Here is a 22,374-nt window from a genome sequence, read left to right on the forward strand (position 1 = left end):
TGCTGTTCCTCTGATGTACTCATTCCTGATCCTATCCATCCTTGTCACTCCCAAAGAGAACCTCAACATCCTCAGCTCTGCTACCTCTAGCTCTTCCTCCTGTCTTTTCCTCATTGCAACTGTCTCCAAACCATACAACGTCGCTGGTCTCACTACTGTCCGGTACACCTTTCCTTTCATTCTTGCTGGTACTCTTTTATCACACAACAGACCTGACACTTTTCTCCACCCATTCCAACCTGCCTGCACACGCTTCTTCACCTCTTTTCTTTACCTCTTCTCACTTCTTTCCTCCTTCCAGATGACACACATAGCACCTTTCTACCAGTCTCCCTGATCACTTGCGAAACCTTATGGATATATAAAATCCATGTCCTTAGGATCACAGGTAGTTTACTACGTAGATCAGTGCTTCACAAACCTGTCCTGTGGTGGGGGGGTCCCAGGACAGGTTTGGGAACCACTGGTCTAGATCAGTGGTTTCCAATCCAGGGGTAGCCTGGAAAAAATGGGAAACAACATAAAAATCAGACAACTTCCAGCAAATTTAGAGTTAATACTGAGAATGGTCTGGCTTTAACCAGGCTAATCCAGGGGTGCTTCTCATTTCTACTTGTTGCATCCTCATTTCCTTTCCTCGCATCTCCACCCCTCGTTGGATGCAAGGTAAGGCTGCAATGAAAGAAAACGAGGACAGAGGAATCGAAGGAAAGCTTATTTGTATATTGGAATATTCTTGATCACTTGAGTTCAGTTCATCGGATGTATTCATCGCGGCCTTACATCACCCACAATCCTTTGCACACATTTAAATTCATGAAAATAAACGGACAGAAAACAAGTCGGTACTGAGCTCGTCTGAGTTTATTATGAAATGTAAGACAAAAATAATATTTTCAGACATGAAAGCATAGATGTTATCGTTTGTTTTGCTGTAAATTAATTACTTAACACTAAACTGACAATAATGTAAGCCACTGGGAGACCGCAGACAGCTGTCATTCACTGTATTGCATTAATAGAAAGCCAGTTCATTCATATAAAGATTTTGAATACAAAGTATTTTTCTAAAATTAAGTATTAATATTATTTTCGTGCCGTGACCGTGGGGGCAGAACATGTGTGATGTAACCATGCACACTTACTAGACCGTTTCATTCTAGTGTTTAATTGCTGAGGATGATACTAGTCTACAAGCCTCAGAAGGACTGGACTTCTCGGTAGGATGCAACCTTCCCTTTGAGAAACAAACACCCATACAAATTGTGCAGAGCGGGTCCTCAGGACCAGGATTAAAAATCACTGTTAACTTATGGACAGCTAACAATTCTTCAATTACAAAGTGGAGTAATATGTTTTGCCTTTATTTTCAACTATAAAATGTTCTGCTTAGTGTTCATGTTCTATCCTCAAAACAGACAGCAATGCAATGACATTCAAAGATTTTTAAGCATGGCATGATTGCCAATACTTCTGGTGTCACTATACACTCAAGAGTTCATATATTGTTTGCCTATATGATGGAGTCTTTTAGTGACTAGTCTCATTACTACTAGACTACAGAGAGCTGAACCCTGAGAGAACCGTTTACAGTCATTTGGAAATAAAGCATTTTTATAAAATGTCTTTAAGATTTAATCTATTCCTTTTGTGTACTGCAAAATCAGAGTCAAAAATATCTATTCCTTCTCCATTAGCAAATTATTATTGGTCTGCTGCAAACATAAAAGCAATCTCTTGAGGAAAATATATTCATTTCTACACCGAAGTAAAACATTTTCATTTGAGCAGTTTAAGTACTTAAGAAAACAATTATTAAAATTAACTTCTTACCAAAACAAGGGAGCAAAAGGAACATATTTAGCAATTAGTTAAATGTTAAATATGATGGACTTAGCACCCACATACTTCTTACATAATACAAACTACTGCATGAAAATGTGTAAAAAATAATAATAAAAATATCTGAGTCACCTCAGTGTTTTTAACATGAGGATGCAGCACTTAGAATGTTCCATTTAGACTTTCGTACATCTTTCTGCTCAGTGAGAGAGAGGGCATGTCGCTAACAGTACTGAATACATGCATCCCATTTAAGCGTCGGTAGTTTGGTTAGGTGGACAGGACCTTCAGCATAGATGCAAGACAGATTTATTGATCTCAGGGTTGGTCCAGTCATTTCGTAGGTCATCCAGATGGTTGTCAAAGTCTACAAGACTCTCGTATGATTTGTTTTCAAGAAGAGCCGCTGTAATCTTCTGCGCCTCCAGCCAATCCTCAAAGCAGTCACTGCAATTGAAAGAAAGTTAGACAAAACCTTATTTTATCAAAGCTTATATAATCACATTAATATACACTCGCCTAAAGGATTATTAGGAACACTACTGTGTTTGACCCCATTTCACCTTCAGAACTGCCTTATTCTATGTGGCATTGATTCAACAAGGTACTAAAAGCATTCTTTAGAAATGTTGGCCCATATTGATAGGATAGCATCTTGCAGTTGATAGAGATTTGTGGGATACACATCCAGGGCACGAAGCTCCCGTTCCACCACATCCCAAATATGCTCTATTGGGTTGAGATCTGGTGACTATGGGGGCCATTTTAGTACAGTGAACTCATTGTCATGTTCAAGAAACCAATTTGAAATAATTTGAGCTTTGTGACATGGTGCATTATCCTGCTGGAAGTAGCCATCAGAGGATGGGTACATGGTGGTCATAAAGGGATGGACATGGTCAGAAACAATGCTCAGGTAGGCCATGGCATTTAAACGATGCCCAATTGGCACTAAGGGGCCTAAAGTGTGCCAAGAAAACATCCCTCACACCATTACACCAACACCACCAGCCTGCACAGTGGGAACAGGCATAATGGATCCATGCTCTCATTCAAAAGCCAAATTCTGACTCTACTATCTGAATGTCTCAACAGAAATCGAGACTCATCAGACCAGGCAACATTTCTCCAGTCTTCAACTGTCCAATTTTGGGGAGCTTGTTCAAATTGTATCCTCTTTTTCAGGGTCATTATTGTCAATGAATGTTCTTGATATTGTATAATTATTGTATTATTATTAATGAATTAAATATTAAAGGAACACTCAAATTTTTTTGAAAATAGGTTTATTTTCCAAGACCCTTAGAGTTAAAGAGTTGAGTTTTACCGTTTTTGAATCCATTCATCACTTTTAGCATAGCTTAGCATACTTCATTGAATCGGATTAGACCGTTAGCATCGTGCTCAAAAATGACCAAAGACTTTCAATATATTTTCCTATTTAAAAAGTGACTCTTCTGTAGTTACACCGTGTACTAAGACCAATGGAAAATTAAAAGTTGGGATTTTTTTTTAGACCGATATAGCTAAGAACTATTTTCTGCGTAAAATCACTGTGCTGCTACACCCATGGTACGGCAGCAAAGTTCCCTGATTATTACGCAGGAATGAGAGAAAAGTTCCTATCTATAATCGTTCTAAAAATCAAAACTTTTCTTTTTCCGTTGGTCTTAGTACACGATGTAGCTACAGAAGAGTAAACTTTTAAATTGGAAAAATATTATCTTTGAAATAAAGTCTTTGGTCATTTTTGAATGCGATGCTAACGGTCTAATCCGATTCAATGATGTATGCTAATCTATGCTAAAAGTGCTACCGCCAGATACAAAGATCAGCTGAATGGATTCAAAAATGGTAAAACTCAACTGTTTAACTCTAAGGGACTTGGAAAATAAACCTATTTTCAAAAAAAGTGTAGTGTTCCTTTAATGTATATTCATAGAATACATTAAAATGTTGTGTTTATGGAACTGTACATCATCTTCTGGCTACACATAAAACATTAGAATAAAAATAAATAAATTATTTTAATGCTTTTTAAACAGTAGAAAATGAAGTTCTCTCATCAGCATGATGAAAAAAATGACTGGAATCAACTGTATACAGAAAGGAGCAGTGAATGTGACTCATCGAGCCCAATCTCTTGGCACTGTGTATGTACAGCACATGCTTTCATTTTGCGTGCTCTTTATAAGCATAAATTACCTTACACGTGTATCAAATATACGCATTTTTTTAGCATACTTGATACACACTTTTTGTGTGCATATGAAACAAAATGATTGTGTGGTACCAGGGATATACATAAAAATAACCAACATCTTTTGCCATGATTTTTGGACTTATCGCAAAAGGAAAAAATAACATTTATGGAAATGCAATAATTTTTCAATCATTTATTAACATTTAGAAAAATTTGGGGCAAATCTGTAATGAAAACGTGACTACAGACTTAGCAAGTTGTATGAACTAGCATATGCAACAAAATCTTCACTCTGGGCTACTAAATAGTGCCAATGATTAGCCATTGGCTAATACATTTGTAGATTTTACCTATCAGTGTGTGTGTGTGTATGTATTAGAGGCTAAGTATATGTTCAGCATAGACATTTTCACTTGGTGAACACTGAGCACTTGAGTTTCGCTCTCCGTAAAGCAACTAACAACAAACTCTTACTTGTATATTCTCTTGTACTTCTGTATTTCGTTTGTCATATCTTAGTTTTATTTTTCTTCAGCTTTGCTTCAGCTAGAGACATTCAATCTTGCATTGCATGTTTGTGCATTTTGAGGCAGAGCAATAAAGGGAGACCAAGGATGAATCTCTGTGCTTTAGTTCCCTGTGTATCAGCGCGCTGTTAAAGGGGGGGTGAAACACTCAGTTTCAGTCAATCTCATGTCAATCTTGTACCTATAGAGTAGTATTGCATCCTTCATATCTCCGAAAAGTCTTTAGTTTTATTATATTTATAAAAGAAATATAGGCTGTATCAAGTCTTTCCGGAAAAAAACGAGCGCCTGGAGGCGTATTGTGTGGGCGGAGCTAAAGAATGACGAGCACACCCAAAGCGGTGACGTCCTCAAGCGTGGAGGAACCCATGGCTATCGATCTCAGCTAATAGATAATCCAGAATCAAATTCGGAGGCTGAAATAAATTGAACAGGAGAAACAGCAACAGCAGGACGTCCGTCTCTGTGGTATGTACTGCATTTAGTGGCCTGTCAACATTTGTGTGTCTTTACTCGCAGTTTATGAGGACATGATTTGGTTTATGGACTATTGTATGCGACTAGACCTTAGCAGTAGCAAGCAAAACGGTTTTGCACGTCAGACTAGTGTAACGTTATACATAGAACAACAATGGAGTAACCGTTAGCGCATTTGAATGACGAAGCACGTGATCGTGTCGTTTACTGATGTTTACTCACGCGACGATAGCAACAGCACAGACATTTGAACACTGACTGCTTCCAAAGCAGGACCGAACCTTTATCGCTGGGACCGCTCCGTCAAAAACACACTTCTTTGGTATGATTTGGTGAAGTCCTGACAGCTGTGACTGTGGAAATCCACTTTGCGACGCGACTGAAGCGATGTTGTGACACTTCCCGTCATTTCTGCGTTCAAATTGGTTCAAATGCAGCGCTGCCTTCCCGGAATGCTGTGCTGAAGCATTGAAGTCGCTTAATGTCACCCATAGGAATAAAGTGGAGCGCGGCGCGGAGTGTTTATGGGCGTGCATTTGCTCTCTCGCTCTAGTCACGCGCGTGCACCCTACCGGGAGAAGAGCCCGTACGGCCCATACAAGGACCTTCCGCTCTATTAACGTCAAGCCGACCCATACTCGAAAAAAACTCTCCGAAACTTGTGAGAAACCAGAAGGAGTATTTTTGACACAGAAATACTCCAAACGTCCAACATTAGTTTTTGAAACTTTGTCTATGTTTAGGATGGGAATCCAAGTCTTTAACAGTGTAAAAAGCTCAGTATGCATGAAACAGCATTTCACCCCCCCTTTAAAGGAAATCCACAACGAAAGTCAGAACGCAGTCAAGTTCATCTGCACGTCCGCATCCTTTTCCACAGATGCAAGTTGTAAAATTACTTGTTTAATACTTGGTTATATGTTGCTATATCTGATTAATCTCATATAGGATGGCGTTTGGTTGAGTTTAATAACCAGCTAGCAAAGCGCTGCCGTTATTTCGGCTGGTGTTCATTTTTTTTCAGCTTCAGCTCAAATGCGAACAGCCCGGCATTATCGACTCTAGGTTATTTGAGACGGTCATATTTTTAAATAGGCTATTTATTTTTCAAAATCATTATGATATTAATGTTTCTCATGGATTCAAAAACGTGCGGTGATGCTGTTCTCACTTTGATCATGAAAAATATAATTATGTGCAGCGCCAATCTGTCATGTAGGCTACATAAAAATTAAAATAAAAACACAATTATAGTGTTGTAAATGATCTGTGGTTTCGTTGCCCGCGTATTAGCGTTCTTGTTAAGGTCGAGCGTATTCAAAATGAGTACCTTGGCCAAGTTAACATACGCATATTTGTGTCCTTTTGATGTAAATTGCAATAGGCATATATCTGATTAATCTCATATAGGATACGTTTGACTGAGTTAATTAATTCTCTAGCTAAGCTCTGCAGGGTGGTGTATTCACAGCTTCAACTCAAATACAATGCCCGATATCATTGACTGGGTTATTTGAGACAGTTATTTAGTTTCTTTTTCTTTATCTTTAAAGGGGGGGTGAAATGCTGTTTCATGCATACTGAGCTTTTTACACTGTTAAAGACTTGGATTCCCATCCTAAACATAGACAAAGTTTCAAAAACTAATGTTGGACGTTTGATGGAGTATTTCTGTGTTAAAAATACTCCTTCCGGTTTCTCACAAGTTTCGGAGAGTTTTTTTCGAGTATGGGTCGACTTGACGTTAATAGACCGGAAGGTCCTTGTATGGGCCGTACGGGCTCTTCTCCTGGTAGGGTGCGCGCGCGTGACTAGAGCGAGAGAGGAAATGCACGGCCGTAAACACTGCTCTCAGCTGCAGATCCAGTCGTCCTTGAACACTAATGTCGGTTATAGTCCGCGCCGCGCTCCACTTCATTCCTCCACTTTGACATTAAGCGACTTCAACGCTTCAGCACAGCATTCCGGGAAGGCAGCGCTGCATTTGAACCGATTTGAACGCAGAAATGCTTCAGTCGCATCGCAAAGTGGATCTCCACACTCCAAGAAGTGTGTTTTTGACGGAGCCGTCCCAGCGATAAAGGTTTGGTCCTGCTTTGGAAGCAGCCGGTGAGTAAAACCGCTTCAAATGTCTGTGCTGTTGCTTATCGTCGCGTATGTAAACATCAGTACACGACACGATCGCGTGCTTCGTCATTCAAATGCGCTAACGGACTTCATTGCTGTTCTATGTATAACGTTACACTAGTCTGACGTGCAAAACCGTTTTGCTTGCTACTAAGGTTTGGTCGCATACAATAGTCCATAAACCGAATCATGTCCTCATAAACTGCGAGTAAACACACACAAATGTTGACAGGCCACTAAATACAGTACATACCACAGAGACGGACGTCCTGCTGTTGCTGTTTCTATTTCAGCCTCCGAATTAGATTCTGGATCATATCTATTAGCTGAGATCGATAGCAAGGGTTTCTCCACGCTTGACGACGTCACCGCTTTGCGCATTTGTCATTCTTTAGCTCCGCCCACACGATACGCCTCCAGGTGCTCGGTTTTTTACGAAAAGAAATTTTTATTTCTTTTACAAATATAATAAAACAAAAGACTTTTTGGCGATATGAAGGATGCAATACTACTCTATATGTACTCAAGATTGACATGAGATTGACTGAAACTGAGTGTTTCATCCCCCCTTTAAGACATTTATCCATCATAATCTAGCAGTTATTTTTTATAGTCATATGTTCATCTCATGTTTTTGTCAGCATACATTTTTGTAACAGTCTTAAAATAGTTTCATATCTCCATGACGGAGATGCCCCGCCCCCCACACAAGCCCCACCCACGGTTAATCGATCACTCGTTTTTGAGACCTATCGATGATCGAAATGAAAAATTTACAAAAATACCCATCCATACTTTAAATTGAAGGCCTGATTGTTTCACATACATTGTCACCAGTCCATTCTTTTTGAGTTTCTATTTTACTTTTGTCATAACTTTTCACAATTAAACATTACCACTGTTCTCTTTTGTACAAATAAAAAAAGTTTATTCTCTACCAAGCAATGTCATTGTGCTCAGATTAATTCTGAGAATGATTCAGTGGGCTATATAACACTTTAATTGTCAAAAAAATTACCAGGAACCCTAAGAAATAACCAGGTATCCCAATGTGTATTCCACATAAATAGAAATTGCTGAATCTGTTAACTTTCAGACAGGGTGTACTCATTTAGTAGTACTGTATATATATTTTTTGGCATATTGAAACCCCCTGGTCTCTACATGGTCTCTACAATATATCACTGTACGGAAACCATCAGCATGAATATTCTGCTAAACATCTTTTGTGCTCAACAATAAATAAAGAACATCACTTGAGCATGGAATAAAATGAGCCTGAGTGGATTACAGAATACACATTTTTTGGATGAAATATAATTTGAGTCGGTTTCAAAATAAAGTATACTCACGTGCTTGGCTCTCTGCACTTCCACTTATTGTCATGGTGATCATAGATGAAGAGAACTGGTATAAAACACTCCATAGTGAATTTGCTGTTGTCCAACTAATGGTGACAAACAATGCAGTATTACTGTCTGGCTATCTGACATGTAATGGCTATCTTTAATATGGAATATGTAAAATTACCATGATCATTGCAGCCTCGCTGAAGTTTTCAGAGATTCTGGCAGCGACTTTCTCAGCAACCTGGCTTGGTCTGTAACAGTTGTAAAAGATCACAGATGTAAAGATGAACACAAATGTAAAGACATGTACAGACAACTTGTGAAATAACCCAAATTTTACCTGGCTTCCTTTATACGCTCATTTGCTTGATAATAGCCAGCAATGACATACTTGTTCTCCTTGCACCATGTATCAATCTGAGGAAAGAAAGACATTAGATCCTTTAATTAAGTTCATCTGACTTATACTAATTACAGAGACAGTCCTGTTGACCTGCTAAAAAGATCAGAGGTTTATGATGAACTAGCTGGTGGACAAGCATAACCATGCTATTCCCCAGTGAAATATTATAGGCTGTATAAAACCTATATATTCTGATATTTTTATTATTTTTTTTGGATTGTAATGGAGTGCTGTAATTTTATGTAACAGCATGCTACATAGGGACCACAGATGCAAATGAGCTATTTAGCTAACTCTGGCACAGCATATGTGTTTTCAACTATATTACTGATCTGCCCACATTGACAGTGACACTATATTGAGCTGGATGACACTGCTTTCTCCAGAGTGTCTGTACAGCCAAATCCAATTTGGTTGCATTATTTCCCTGTTAACAGTGAAGCTGCTTTGAAACAATCAGCATTGTAAAAACGCTATATAAATAAAGGTGACTTGACTTGTGTATGGTCCCTGTTAAATAAATTAAAATAAAATAAAATAAACTAATATAAAAGCAACCGTATTGGTTGAAGCAATTGAAATAATTTTTTCACTGGACTGCAGAACTTTCTCACCAATGTTTCTTTGTGAATTGCACTTCTCCTCATTTTATCTCACGTGACACTCCTACACATGCTTAGGGATGGGTATCGTTAAGGTTTAAACGGTATTACTACTCTTACTGATACTGCTTATCGGTCCGGTACTTTAACGGTATTCTTATCGGTACTTTTTGAGATTTTATATATAGTAATGACACTTGCCAGTCAGGCCAAGGAGTTCAATCTTTGTTTCATCAAAACAGAGAATTTTGTTTCTTATGGTCCGAGAGTCCTTCCGTTGCCTTTTGGCAAACTCCAGACTTCAATTTTGAGTATCATGGCAAAGGCTGTGAATAATTTTATACTTTTGAATTTTGTTCAATTGTTATTTTTAATTAGCCTGACAAGCCAGACCCACATCAAGATGTTTGGTCTGGAAACTCACCATTGACAGGGCTCAATCCGAGGGGCGGGATAAACGGTTGTCTTTCAAACTCCCTCTGCACGCGATAGGATAGCGCTACCACCAACCAGAGTAACGAAGGTGAAACAGAGCTTGTTGATGGATTAAACATTCACCGTATCCGGTCGGCTAAACTCTGAACACATCTTCCCTTTTTAAGAACGACTTCAGTGCCGTTCTTTGTTCTTTTCTCAGAGAAAAGCTTAACTCCAAGTCTTCCAGAATCGCAGTCAAAGCTGATTCGAAAGACTGCCGCCGTTCGCCAGTTTCTGTGTTTACTAGACAACAGAAGCACGCATACGCAACTCGGCCGTCGTCATTATGGCCCCGCCCGTCGACTCTATACACGATGTGATTGGCCCGTCCAGATTGTGAGGAATACAGCTCAGAGGGGTATTGAGAGTTCCTAGACGACACTTTAGGGCAGAAGGGATGGAAATTAACTTTTTTGTCCACCAGCCACTGTGGCTGGTGGATTTCAAAATCTACCAGCCACTCCGTGTTTTTACCAGCCACTTTCTTGTTTATAACCGACAATGTGTAACTGCATGTGAAAAATTAATACTACAAGCTCTACAATACTTTAGCAGTTTATTTAATCTCAAGTCTCAATGAAATACTGACATTTTCTCTATCTTTCTTATACACACACAAACCATGAACTGATATACATTTCACTAAATGAGTAGGGCTCTGTGCGCTTTTTTTTTTTTACCTGGATGTGGCATTTGGATGATTCGTGATCTTTTATGGCTTCCAGTTTTAGGTTTTTAGTCCCAACAATGAAACTATTAGTTTTGGCATCTCCTGAAGCGTGTTGACGACACACCGAGCAGAACATTGTCAGTAGGGATGCACAGAAATAAAAATTCTTGGCCGAAACCGAAACACCAAAAGAAATTATGCCAACTATTAGTACCATTGCATTTATGGCTAATGCTATGACTTTACTTAACTTTACTAAAAATCAACTAAAAATTGCATAAATTAATATTAAAGTTTCAAATATATATCAATTACAAATTATGCAAATATTTATTTAGCACATTGCAACAATCCACAGTATAAAATACAATTCAAACTAAAATGTTTAACTTGATCTCACTCATGTGTACATTTAATAATAGCTAATGTACAGGCCTAATGGCTTGCAGAAAGGTACAGAAATTCAATAAAGTAATCAAATGTAAAATAACTGCATATTTTAACTGTTTAAATTAAAGATTAATCCTTACTAAACTTACAAAAGCTATTCGAGAGCAGTGAGTGATGTCCTTTTGTTTGACATTAAACAGATAGCAGTAAAGGCTACTGCCCCTTTAAGACCTAGTGCAGGGATATGCTCGTCTTTCTCGACTGTATAACGTTCACTTGAGGCATATTCAGACTATGTCTGCTTGGATACTAATCAAGATGGACATGTTGACATACTTTTTGTGTGAGTTTGTCCATTTAAGCGCAAGACTTGAAAGAGAACTCAATATTTGCGCGCTGTGAGACGAGAGCGCGTTCTCGGATGATGCGCAGTGACGGATCTTCTTTCAGCGCGCGCGAGTTCGTATTCGCGTCTTCTGGCACTACATCCGGGTAATGACGGTGAAAACGACTGGTCATATTCGGACATACGGCCGCACTCGCATGCATTGAACAAAGTTTACAAAGAGGAGAAACAGTATGCTATTTTTATTTACCCGCCACGGTGGTCGGTAGGTGAAGCGAGTTTAACCGCCACAACTCAAAATCACCCGCATTTGGCTGGTGGCGGGTGCTAATTTCCATCCCTGGCGGGCAGATTAAATTTGCTGCCGCTAGGGTGCGTCTAGATTTCTAGGCTAATTTTTTATACATTTGCAAAGATTTCAAACAAACATTTTTCACTGTCATTATGAGGTATTGTTTGTAAAATTTAAGAAAACAATAATTAATTTAATTGAATCAATTTTGGAATCACTTAAGGCTGTAAGTAACAAAATGTGGAAAAAGTGAAGCACTGTGAATACTTTCCAGATGCACTGTATAAAAATTGGACTATGTATATTCACCCTATAATGTTCAATAAAGTTAGCCTAGAAATCTAGACGCACCCTAGCGGCAGAAAATTTAATCTGCCCGCAAGTGTCGTCTAGGAACTCTCAATACCCCTCTGAGCTGTATTCCTCACAATCTGGACGGGCCAATCACATCGTGTATACAGTCGACGGGCGGGGCCATAATGACGACGGCCGAGTTGCGTTTGCGTGCTTCTGTTGTCTAGTAAACACAGAAACTGGCGAACGGCGGCGGTCTTTCGAATCAGCTTTGACTGCGATTCTGGAAGACTTTGAGTTAAGCTTTTCTCTGAGAAAAGAACGGCACTGAAATCGTTCTTAAAAAAGGAAGATGTGTTCGAAGTTTAGCCGACCGGATACGGCGAATGTTTCAGTCAGCGAGCTCTGCTTCACCTTCGTTGCTCTGGTTTGGTGTAGCGCTATCCTATCGCGTGCAGAGGGAGTTTGAAAGACAACCGTTTATCCCGCCCTTCGGATTGAGCCCTGTCTATGGTGAGTTTCCAGACCAAACATCTTGATGTTGGTCTGGCTTGTCAGGCTACTATAAAGTAATACATTAAAGGTGCAGTGTGTGAATTTTAGCGACAACTTGTTGTGAAATTGTGGATTGCAACCGTCCAATGCTCACCCCTCCCTTTTGAAGCACATAGAAAAGCTAAAGGGGCTGAGACAGCACAAACATGTCGTCGTCGGAGACCGCAAAGAGTGACTAGCGCTCTGTAGAGACATTTGTCCATTTAGGGCTACTGTAGAAACATGATGGCGCAAAATGGCGACTTCACTTATAAGGAGACACATGGTGTGTGGAGATAGAAATAGCTCATTCTAAAGTAATAAAACATAACTGTACATTATGTAAGGTCTTTATAGACCACTGAAAACATGGTAACATGTATGACATTGCATTTCTGTCAGTAGAGCTTCATGAATAGCCTACTACACACTGTACCTTTAAGAAACATTAACATTAGGATTTTCTGTATAGTTCCACAGGGTGTGCTATGAAAATCCCTAAAAATAAAAAATGATTAGGCGACTTTATACATGCTGAATATACACGTATATATATATATATATGTCAATATTTTGTTAATTCTTAGATTAGTGTAGCAACCATGAATTAAGCCCCAGAATGAATTAAGAATCATCTTACCAATGTGAGTGCCACCTCAAGCATGGGGGCTAACGCCAGAGCCCCGTGAAACAGTGGCACACAATCCACACACAGTACTGAGTCTCTCGGGCTGTCCTTCTTTTTGTGTTTCTCGGCCACCAGCAGCCCGTTCACGGCGCAGTGAGGATATTTAGCAGCGTGCAGCAGCATCTTACAGTATGCTTGAGTGGTCAGCTTTAGGGACATATTTACAGATCTTACAGTAATCAAATGCCCTATTCTCTTGATATCGTGATACTTGGGAATAAATCAAGAGGTGTTGTAAACTGTGGATACACTGTCTCTAAACTATCACATCTGACTAAAGTACCTTCAATACGCCAAACACCATTCTAGGATGACATGAACAGCTCAGCCTTCATCCTCCATGGAAATCGAGTTTGTCAGGACCCCAAGCGATCCCATTGGCTTAAAATACTTAATAGGTACTCTCTTTAGCGCCTGCTTACAATTCCTGCAAAACCATGTAATGCTGTATGAACTACGTTAAAATGACCATTAATATAAATAATATCTGTATTAGTTACCTTATGTACTAGCAAACCATCCTCAATTAGCCCGATAGCTTAGTTTATAGTTTATAAGCATTTGCATACATGTATTCACAATAATCTTTCATTTAAATTGATTTGGTGAAATTAGGAATATTGAAATAACGTTTTCCACTTAAAATGCAGTTTAGATTTTATTTCGACAAAAACAAAATATACACTGAAAAAAAATTAAATAAAAATGTGCTTAATGTGGTTAAACAAAATTAACTGGTTTGACTTAAGTTTAAAAATATAACTAGCCTATTATGTTTGCATCAAATTGACTACATTAGGATAGCTAACTTCAGATTTTAGATAGGGTTCAGATTACTGCAACACCTACCTCTTTTTACTGTGTAGAATTCATGACCTCATTGCCTTGGAACAGAATGTTATAATGATAAATTCCCGCAATTACAGGTGTCATAATGATGAATATATACATTTATAAATATATAATGAGATATATAAATATATATGTGGGAGATGGGAATTTTCTTTTCTTGTAGGCCTATATTATTTTTTGTACTTATTCTTTATCATTTATTAATAATAACAATCTTCATTTGAATTCTGTCTAGGCAATACTCATTTCTTATGTCTGCGCCTTTTCTTTACAACTATATTATTATAGCTAATTTCTGATAATTCCAGGTTGTTATGGTAATTTTTTATGTTAAATTATACGTTTTATATACAATTTTTGCGTATGTACAACAATATATATAAATCACAATATGATGTATAATATTTAATTTGAACTCTTGAATAATCCGTCAGCCATAATGCTCTGGCCATCTATTTCCTGTTAGCGTCACTCACTTCCTTTATCCTTCCTGAGCGAGCAACGGACGGAGGTGCTAGGTCTGTGAGATAATCTTCATTGTGTTTTTGCGGATTCATTTTGATAGCTATGGTTTCTTCCTTGTCTGATTCAAGTAGAGCTTTGTTTATTTAGCTTTTTATTTGGTTATTTCGGGCGAGTGGTTGAGCATGTTTGAAATTGTGTTAGTGACATTGAGGCTGCAGCAGATGGGGGGGATTGAGACTGTATTATAGCAGTAACGTTAGCACTAGCTGTAGCCGGTACATGTGTCCTAATCTATCCAGAACGGTATTACATCATATTAATATAGATTTTAGGATACACCGTCACGGTGTTAATTGATTTACAATGTGTATTAAAGTGTTACAATGTTATGTGTTTATTTTAAATAACTTGTAATAAAGACATGACCTTGTAATGTTGGTTAGCCGGTGTCATGACAAATCGGCTCCTGTAGTATGTGCTGCCTTCCCCAAGGTAAAAATGAGGATAAAATCAAAGTACGTGTATGATTTGCATATGTATACCGTTGTATTTATATGGTCTTACAAGATATTTGATGCATGATAATTTACCTGCCGGCTTTTTTAAAACCTTTTTTTTTTTTTTTTATATTGGTGAAGTTTTATATTGGTATCACGTTATAATAATACAGGTCATACTGGTAATATGGTTGTTTAATGTTTAGTTTTTATTTATTTTTTATTTTTTAGAAAGTAGTATAGTAGGTTTTCATGAACTGTTTGTGTTGTCTTGCTCTCACACAGAATGTTGGCAAACAGAGTATTTCAGCTTGTTGGTAAACGGGCCTTATCCACTTCCATCTGCCTTCGTGGTGGACATGGTATGTTGCATGCAAACAGTTCTAATATAATATAAAAAATATTTGTTGTAAATGTATGTGTGTGTGTGTGTGTGTGTGTGTGTGTGTATATATATATGTATGTGTGTGTGTGTATATATGAAGAGTTCAGATGCAAAAGCCCCGTAAAGCCACTTAGGTAAAAAATTAGATAATGGTTATGAGTGAATGCTCTCTGCATATAGTATAAGTTCATAAAATACTTTTCACTTCAAACCCACTAAATCCCAGCCTCGGCCCATTCGGAAGTACTGGCACTTAGAAACCTATACATGGAAGCCTGACAAAGATGCTTATTTTAAAGAAAAACAGCAGATGGATTTAGAGACTTTTGCATCTGAAGTCTATATGTATATATGTGGGTGTAATGGTACACAAGTCATGTAGTACGTACCTTTTTTGTGTTCATGGTGTGGTACAAGTTCAGTAGAACAGAGAAAAAGCAACAAATCCCCAATGCTAGGTTTATTTTCATTTATTTTGAACAGACAGTTACCCCCTGATGTAGCTGGTACAGTACAGCTTCCTTTAATGTAGTAAGCACAAAGCTTTTCACACAAAGTTGTGAAAAATAGAATGCACTCCTACAAAGGTCATATTGTTTTGTAGGTCATGATAAAAACAAAAGATATTTAATCACAATCAGCTGTAAAACTGAAAACCATCTCTTGTTATAAAAGATCAAAATAATAAATAGAATAATAAAAAATAAAAAAGCAAGTATTAGTTTTCTTTGCGTGTGAGTTGATTTAACATGCAGTGACGATGTTGGATGCACAAAGTTCAGTATTACACTTTTTCAAGAAATCACAGAAAGATGAGTGAGAAGAACAAGTGCCATCTACATCTGAGCTAGGGAAGCTCATTTTGGTAAATTTTCCCGACCTACAACCGACGCTCATTAATTGATTACTAACAGTTAACTGATTAGATTTTAATATTGAATTGGAATTTTTAAAAAAACAATTGACGAGTGTGACGAAATACTTTTTTCACAGGTTTATTTTCCTGTGCAAACAGCAGCATACAGAACAGAACATCAACCGAACCTCGATTCACATTATAACATTTTCAAACACCTGCAGTGTTTCTGACAACAGAGAAAAACAGAAACAAATCATAAAAAAAAGCATAAAATAAATAGGCCTACAAAAAATATTTTTCACTTAAATAAAAAAAACAAAAACACTATGAAAAGTATTAAAGGGTTAGTTTACCCAAAAATGAAGTTGATGACATTAATGACTCACCCTAATGTAATAAGATATTTTATATTTAGTCCGAGAGCATATGAAGTCTATGCACACTTTACTGTCCATGTCCAGAAAGGGAATAAAAACATCATCAAAGTAGTCCATATGTGACATCAGTTGGTTAATTAGAATCTCTTGAAGTTACTTTGTCACCCTTTCTATCAAAATGGTCCTACACAGTAGGCTTCTTCTTTTACATTGCTTCATTTTGCGAAATATGTCTGTGAAGACACGTGTGGTTGAGTGTCGACTAGGGCTGAACGATATAGACAAAATTTCATATCTCGATTTTCATGCCAGATATCTCGATATTGATACAATACGTTATGACAACGTGTTCGGTGAAAACCAAGCATTTCTCAGAAAATAAAAAGATTTAAGCCTACATTTAAAAAATTTGTGTCAGAAAATGTATTGTTTTTAAAGGTGCACTATGCAACTTTTCGCCCACTGGAGGGCGCCTATTCTAAACGGCTCGCGAGTACCGGGACTTTTATTTTGACGGGACGGGACACAGTCGCCGGGCGCCCGCACTTCTGCTTTTTCGGGTCAGGTAAAAACAGCTATTTTTATCATATCAGATACATTTAAGGGGCCAAGGGCTTTGCCCATCCGTGCGCTCTCTTCCCTGAACTGAAATGTGTACTTTTCACACGATTGACATCAGGTATTACGATACCTGTCGGGACGGGGCTAGTAATGCTACTGCTAATTAAGGTTGATATCTCTGCAGCACTATAACTTGACATTTTTTAATGACATCATCGCCCTTATTTCTTCTCATTCTTTTGATGCGTGTAGGTTATTTTTTTGGATATTTTTACCTCAATTTTTACACATTGCACCTTTAAGCCTTTCGTATATCACAACTTTTCAGTGTTTTTAACCACATATTTTAGGTTTCAAACATATAAATTAACATAAGTACTAAAAAAAATACATTTAGAGTTTGTACAATACGCACTGATGTCTATGGAAGAGGTAATAATAATCCTTTCATTATATATTGAATAAAAAAGGAAAAATGACATAAAAGCAGATCATCATTCATTCAGCACTGTTGCTGCTGCGGTGTGTCACGTGACAAGCAATGTCGCGTCACCATGGAAACGCCCCCCCCCCCCCCCCCTCACAATATGGTTCCCACGTCCCTGGTAGTGTGTGCGCGCTGGCTTTAGCGGTGCATTCAAGGGCACTCGTAAAACTGATGTTTGTTGTGACTGCCAAAGTTGTATGCAGGGCGATCACGGAGAGGGAAATCTATTATGTCTATATCGTTGCTTTTTTCGATAGTAATATTTAGGGATGCACGATTTGGGGGAAATATATAATTGCGATTGCGATTTAAAATGTGATTATTGTTATTTAAATTTTTTTTTTTTTAAAGTGTGTGTATATAACATTTTGTGTTTATATATTAATACTAATTATTATTATGATTATTACTGCTAAAAATATTTTTACAAATAAGAAATATTACCATTACAATGACATTTTCATAATTACAAATAAAAAATAGAGTATGTCAGAATAAATACAACAATATAATACTCATACTAATTATGATTATTATTTTAGTAATATTTTACAGAAAATGGATTTTACAAAAAAAACTGCTAGGTTACCTATTAATATGCAGACTAAAACAAATTAGAAAGGTCTAAGCTAAAGAGTTTTTTGAAAAATAAAAAATATATATTATTATAAAAATCTGTGTTGTTTATCTGTGATATCAAAGTCTATGTCTTTAATATAAAATATGAACCTCTTGTGCATCCACTGTGGGGAAAAAAAACTCCTGTACATTGAAGATAAACATGGATTGTCCTATAAATGTATAATTTAAGTTTATTAAGTTTTAAAATGTATAAAGTATTAACGTATTATTTATTACTCAAAAGTTTTGAATTCCTACTGAAAGCCAGAGGGCGCCCTCGACCGGAAAACGCCACATTTGCCTCAGAGAAGTAATGACGTTAATTTTCAGTAAATTCCTGATGTGAAGCTAACGCAGTGTAAACAGAAGATAGAGACGCTTTGATTAAACATGGCGACAATAAACACGACTGCAGCAAAATATGGAGTATTTGAGTTCTTCAAGCCGTCAAGGGTATTTTCACAATAATAAAGTGTATTATAATGCAGTGCTGATTGACATAGAATACTATAAAATAATGCCTCGTCTGACGAGAAGCCACGTCAGCTCACACACTCGACTGACGATATGAAGTGAGGTAAAGCATGTTATTGAACGTTGTCTTTTGTTGAACAGGTTTATGAACGCTTCACTAGTTTGTGTAGATGTTTGACTCGTGTTACTTTTTCAAACGCACTTTATAAGCGACTCTCGGTCTTTCAGACGGAGCAGCGTTTATCACAGAGCCGCTCTTCGCTAACAAACTGGGCATTAATTTATTTCATTTAAATCGCAGCCTTTGAGCTTTCATAATCGCACACAAGCCAAATCGCAATTGCGGTTTGATTTCGATTAATCGTGCAGCCCTAGTAATATCTAGATATAGTTACGATAACGATATATCGTTCAGCCCTAGTGTCGACACGCCCCATGATTTAACAAATACAGCATATTTTATTTTAACCATGCAGCAAGCAAACAAACAAAAAAGCGTAAAAATAAAAAAATACCCTATAACTCGTTTTACTTATAGTATTATTCGGTCAAAATTCTTACTGTCAGTTATTGGTTAAACGGTCAATATAAGCATCCCTAATCTGAGCCTATTTCACCCTTCTACGAGGAGACAGTGAGTGAAGCAGCACCTGAACTTTTCGCATTTCCAGGACACACAAATGCCTTTCAAGCATTTCATGCCACAAATAGGCACAATGGCAAAACACACATTTTTATCAAATCAAACGTCATTAATAGGGTTTCACTTATGCCACCGCCATAAGTGAAACCCTATTAATGAAGCTTTGGTAAGAAAACCAACGTTTCAAAAACAAAAATATAAAAGTGATGGAGCAACGCTCTGCATTTCGCCGCCTTCACGCTCACTGTCGTTACTAAGCAACCGGGTGAACAGCTGCTGCTTTGACACCAAGCGGCAACCTCCCGCAATCTCTCTTGAAGCCAATACGGAAGTAATGTAAACTGCAATTCCTCAACTCCAGAAGGGAGCAGAATCTCATTGAGCCCCATGTTAAAATTCTCAACTTTAAAGCAGAAAAAAACATGTTTACAGCCTGGTACAAATTGTGGTTTTGGCTTATAAGGCTAATTTTGATCTTCATGACAACTGTGAGAGGGGTGAATTTTTTTTTTATAACTCATTCGTTTACGTTATAGAAAGCCTTAAAGTTCTGCATAATTAAGGGCGTGGTTACAAGTGGATAGCCATTTATCTGCCGTCTATAGTCATTGCGTCACCTCAGCTCCGCGCACATCCCGCCTTTTTGCCCATTTGCTGTTATGCGGGAGCGATGACTCGCTCCCAAGATGGCAACGCCCAGCTCGACCATACTTTAAGCTTCAGAACGGCTTATCGGAATCCTATGGGTGACGTCACGGACACTACGTCTATATTTTTTTACAGTCTATGTTTGACACAAACGAACCCCGGTTCGGACACAAATATAATATGAACACAGTCCAGCGGGGGGAAGGGGGAGCAATCGAACTCTGGTTCGCTCCAGGCAATCGAACCAAGTGTGAAGTGTTCCGAGTGTTCCGCTAAACTAGTTTGGGGGAGAAAAATCGAACATTGTGGCGGTTAGCAAACAGCATCGCATTACCACGTGTGCCCCCTTCTGTATTGGAGTGTGGGTAACCTGTGACTGAGGGTGCTTCTCAGTATCCCTCCTCGTTTCCACGCTCCTCCATCCTATTACCCGGAAACTGATGGAGCGCAGCCATCTTGTAGGAGATCTCAATTCTCTAAGTGCACCGTGAGGAGGCTTTCTGAGGAGTCGTGAGCAAGGATACACTGGAGAATCCTTTGCGGAAGTGTTTTATCGGCTAAACGTGACGCAACCATTAATTCTCCTCCCCCTTCACATCGTGCCACAGTTAATTAATTATTATTATGTTTACATGTACAAGACATAAATGTTTGTCAAATAACAACACCTGGTAGTTGCAGAATTACATAAAAGATCAAGAAAATGAACGAAACAAATGGAAACTAATACAACAAATAAAAAGGAGTTAATAACTGGAATTTGTTGTTAATAATAACTGGTAATATTCATTAAAATAGGACAAATGTGGTATTTTGTGGAGATTGAAGCTTACAATATAAATAGTGATCTCTGATGTTCAAGATTCCCGACTAAATGCGGCGGTGCAGAGTAATCATTAATTGACAACGATTTGAAGTGTCGTTAAAGGGAGCGAGGATTCATTTAATTTAACTTGATCCTCCGTCCTCCCCCGCATGAAGGGGTGGAGCTATGACGTGAGGAAAGGAAGCTAGGAGAGGAAACGAGGATGCACAAATAAGAATTGGGAAGCACCCCGACTGTATTCATTGTCTGACTGTATGCATGACCTGCAACGGTTTGGTATGAATACATGTACCTTTACACCCCATATGTATGTTAGTGCACGTGTTTACCAACAACGCCATAACTAAAAGAAAGATTTTTATGAATTTATTGATTTTGTTTTAATTGTCATCTCAGGAGTTGCTAAGGTCGAGGACTACACACTCCCAGCATACTTTGATCGCCGGGAGAATCCCCTTCCTGACATCAAGTTTGTGCAGCAGCTGAGTCCTGAGCAGAAGTCTCTGAAGGAAAAAGAGAAGGGGTCCTGGGCCGTGCTGTCCAAAGAGGAAAAGATTGCATGTGTGTGATATGAATGTTCTTGGAGACTTCTCTGTTGGTTATGAATTTATATGAAAAGGTATAATATAGTTTAATGCATTTTACTTTAATGTTTAGTTACCTTATTTTTTGATTTCAGTGTACCGTATCAGTTTCAAAGAGAGCTTCGCTGAAATGGAAAAGGGAACAGGAGAGTGGAAATCAGTAGTTGCAGGCATTTTCTTTTTCATTGGCTTCACTGGCCTAGTTGTGTTGTGGCAGAGAAAGTACGGTAAGTTTTTGATCGACTTACCTCATAAAAAGTAGTGCTGATCGTCTCATCCTGGGTCATGCTTGTGTACAATTATTAAAGGTGGAAACAGTGAATGATTGTATGTCCTTTGTCTTCCATTTAGTTTATGGAGATGTCCCACATACCTTTGACCCTGAATACAAGCAGAAGGAGGTCCAGAGGATGTTGGATATGAGAATCAACCCTGTTGAGGGATTTTCAGCCAAATGGGACTATGAAAATAAAGCATGGAAGAAATAAATTGTTCTGTACATGACCGTTGATCTGTTGGACCAGGCCCACCCGTTCTAATCAATCATCCAATAAACAGATAAGTCTGTATTTATCAATTTGTCCACCTTTTACCTCTGAATGATTTTGGAAGATTACTTCCTCTTAAAGGTTGTGTATCAAAAATAAAATTTCTATGTATCAAAGTGGTTGTGTTCTCTTTTTGTGTGTACACATACTTGTGCAGTATTTTTTAGATCGTAAATTTGAAAATTCTTATTTTTAAAGCTGCAATATGTAATTTTTGGTTGCTAGGGGTTGCTTATTCATAACAAAAACAGCTTGATGCCACATTGATTTTGTGGAGCTTTTATTATGTTGCAGATGACAGATTCCGTTCATGCTTATGTGGGGTA

The 22,374-nt window shown here is 38.0% G+C and overlaps 2 protein-coding genes across 2 annotated transcripts; one reads left to right on the forward strand and one right to left on the reverse strand.

Annotated features, from left to right (window-relative positions):
- Nucleotides 1-846: 846 nt before the first annotated feature.
- Nucleotides 847-13,579, reverse strand: emc8 (ER membrane protein complex subunit 8). The gene is made up of 6 exons (XM_067419271.1): nt 13,505-13,579; nt 13,174-13,368; nt 8,866-8,942; nt 8,707-8,776; nt 8,529-8,623; nt 847-2,289 (listed from the first exon to the last, which is right to left on the reverse strand). Exons 1-6 carry the CDS (start codon nt 13,523-13,525, stop codon nt 2,130-2,132), a joined length of 618 nt encoding a protein of 205 aa, XP_067275372.1. The 5' UTR covers nt 13,526-13,579; the 3' UTR covers nt 847-2,129.
- Nucleotides 13,580-14,516: 937 nt separating this feature from the next.
- Nucleotides 14,517-22,164, forward strand: cox4i1 (cytochrome c oxidase subunit 4I1). The gene is made up of 5 exons (XM_067419272.1): nt 14,517-14,591; nt 15,321-15,397; nt 21,313-21,477; nt 21,596-21,727; nt 21,852-22,164. Exons 2-5 carry the CDS (start codon nt 15,322-15,324, stop codon nt 21,986-21,988), a joined length of 510 nt encoding a protein of 169 aa, XP_067275373.1. The 5' UTR covers nt 14,517-14,591; nt 15,321; the 3' UTR covers nt 21,989-22,164.
- Nucleotides 22,165-22,374: the final 210 nt, after the last annotated feature.

The sequence above is a fragment of the Pseudorasbora parva genome, chromosome 16 (assembly GCF_024679245.1).
Source record: "Pseudorasbora parva isolate DD20220531a chromosome 16, ASM2467924v1, whole genome shotgun sequence".
In the NCBI taxonomy this organism is placed as follows: domain Eukaryota; kingdom Metazoa; phylum Chordata; class Actinopteri; order Cypriniformes; family Gobionidae; genus Pseudorasbora; species Pseudorasbora parva.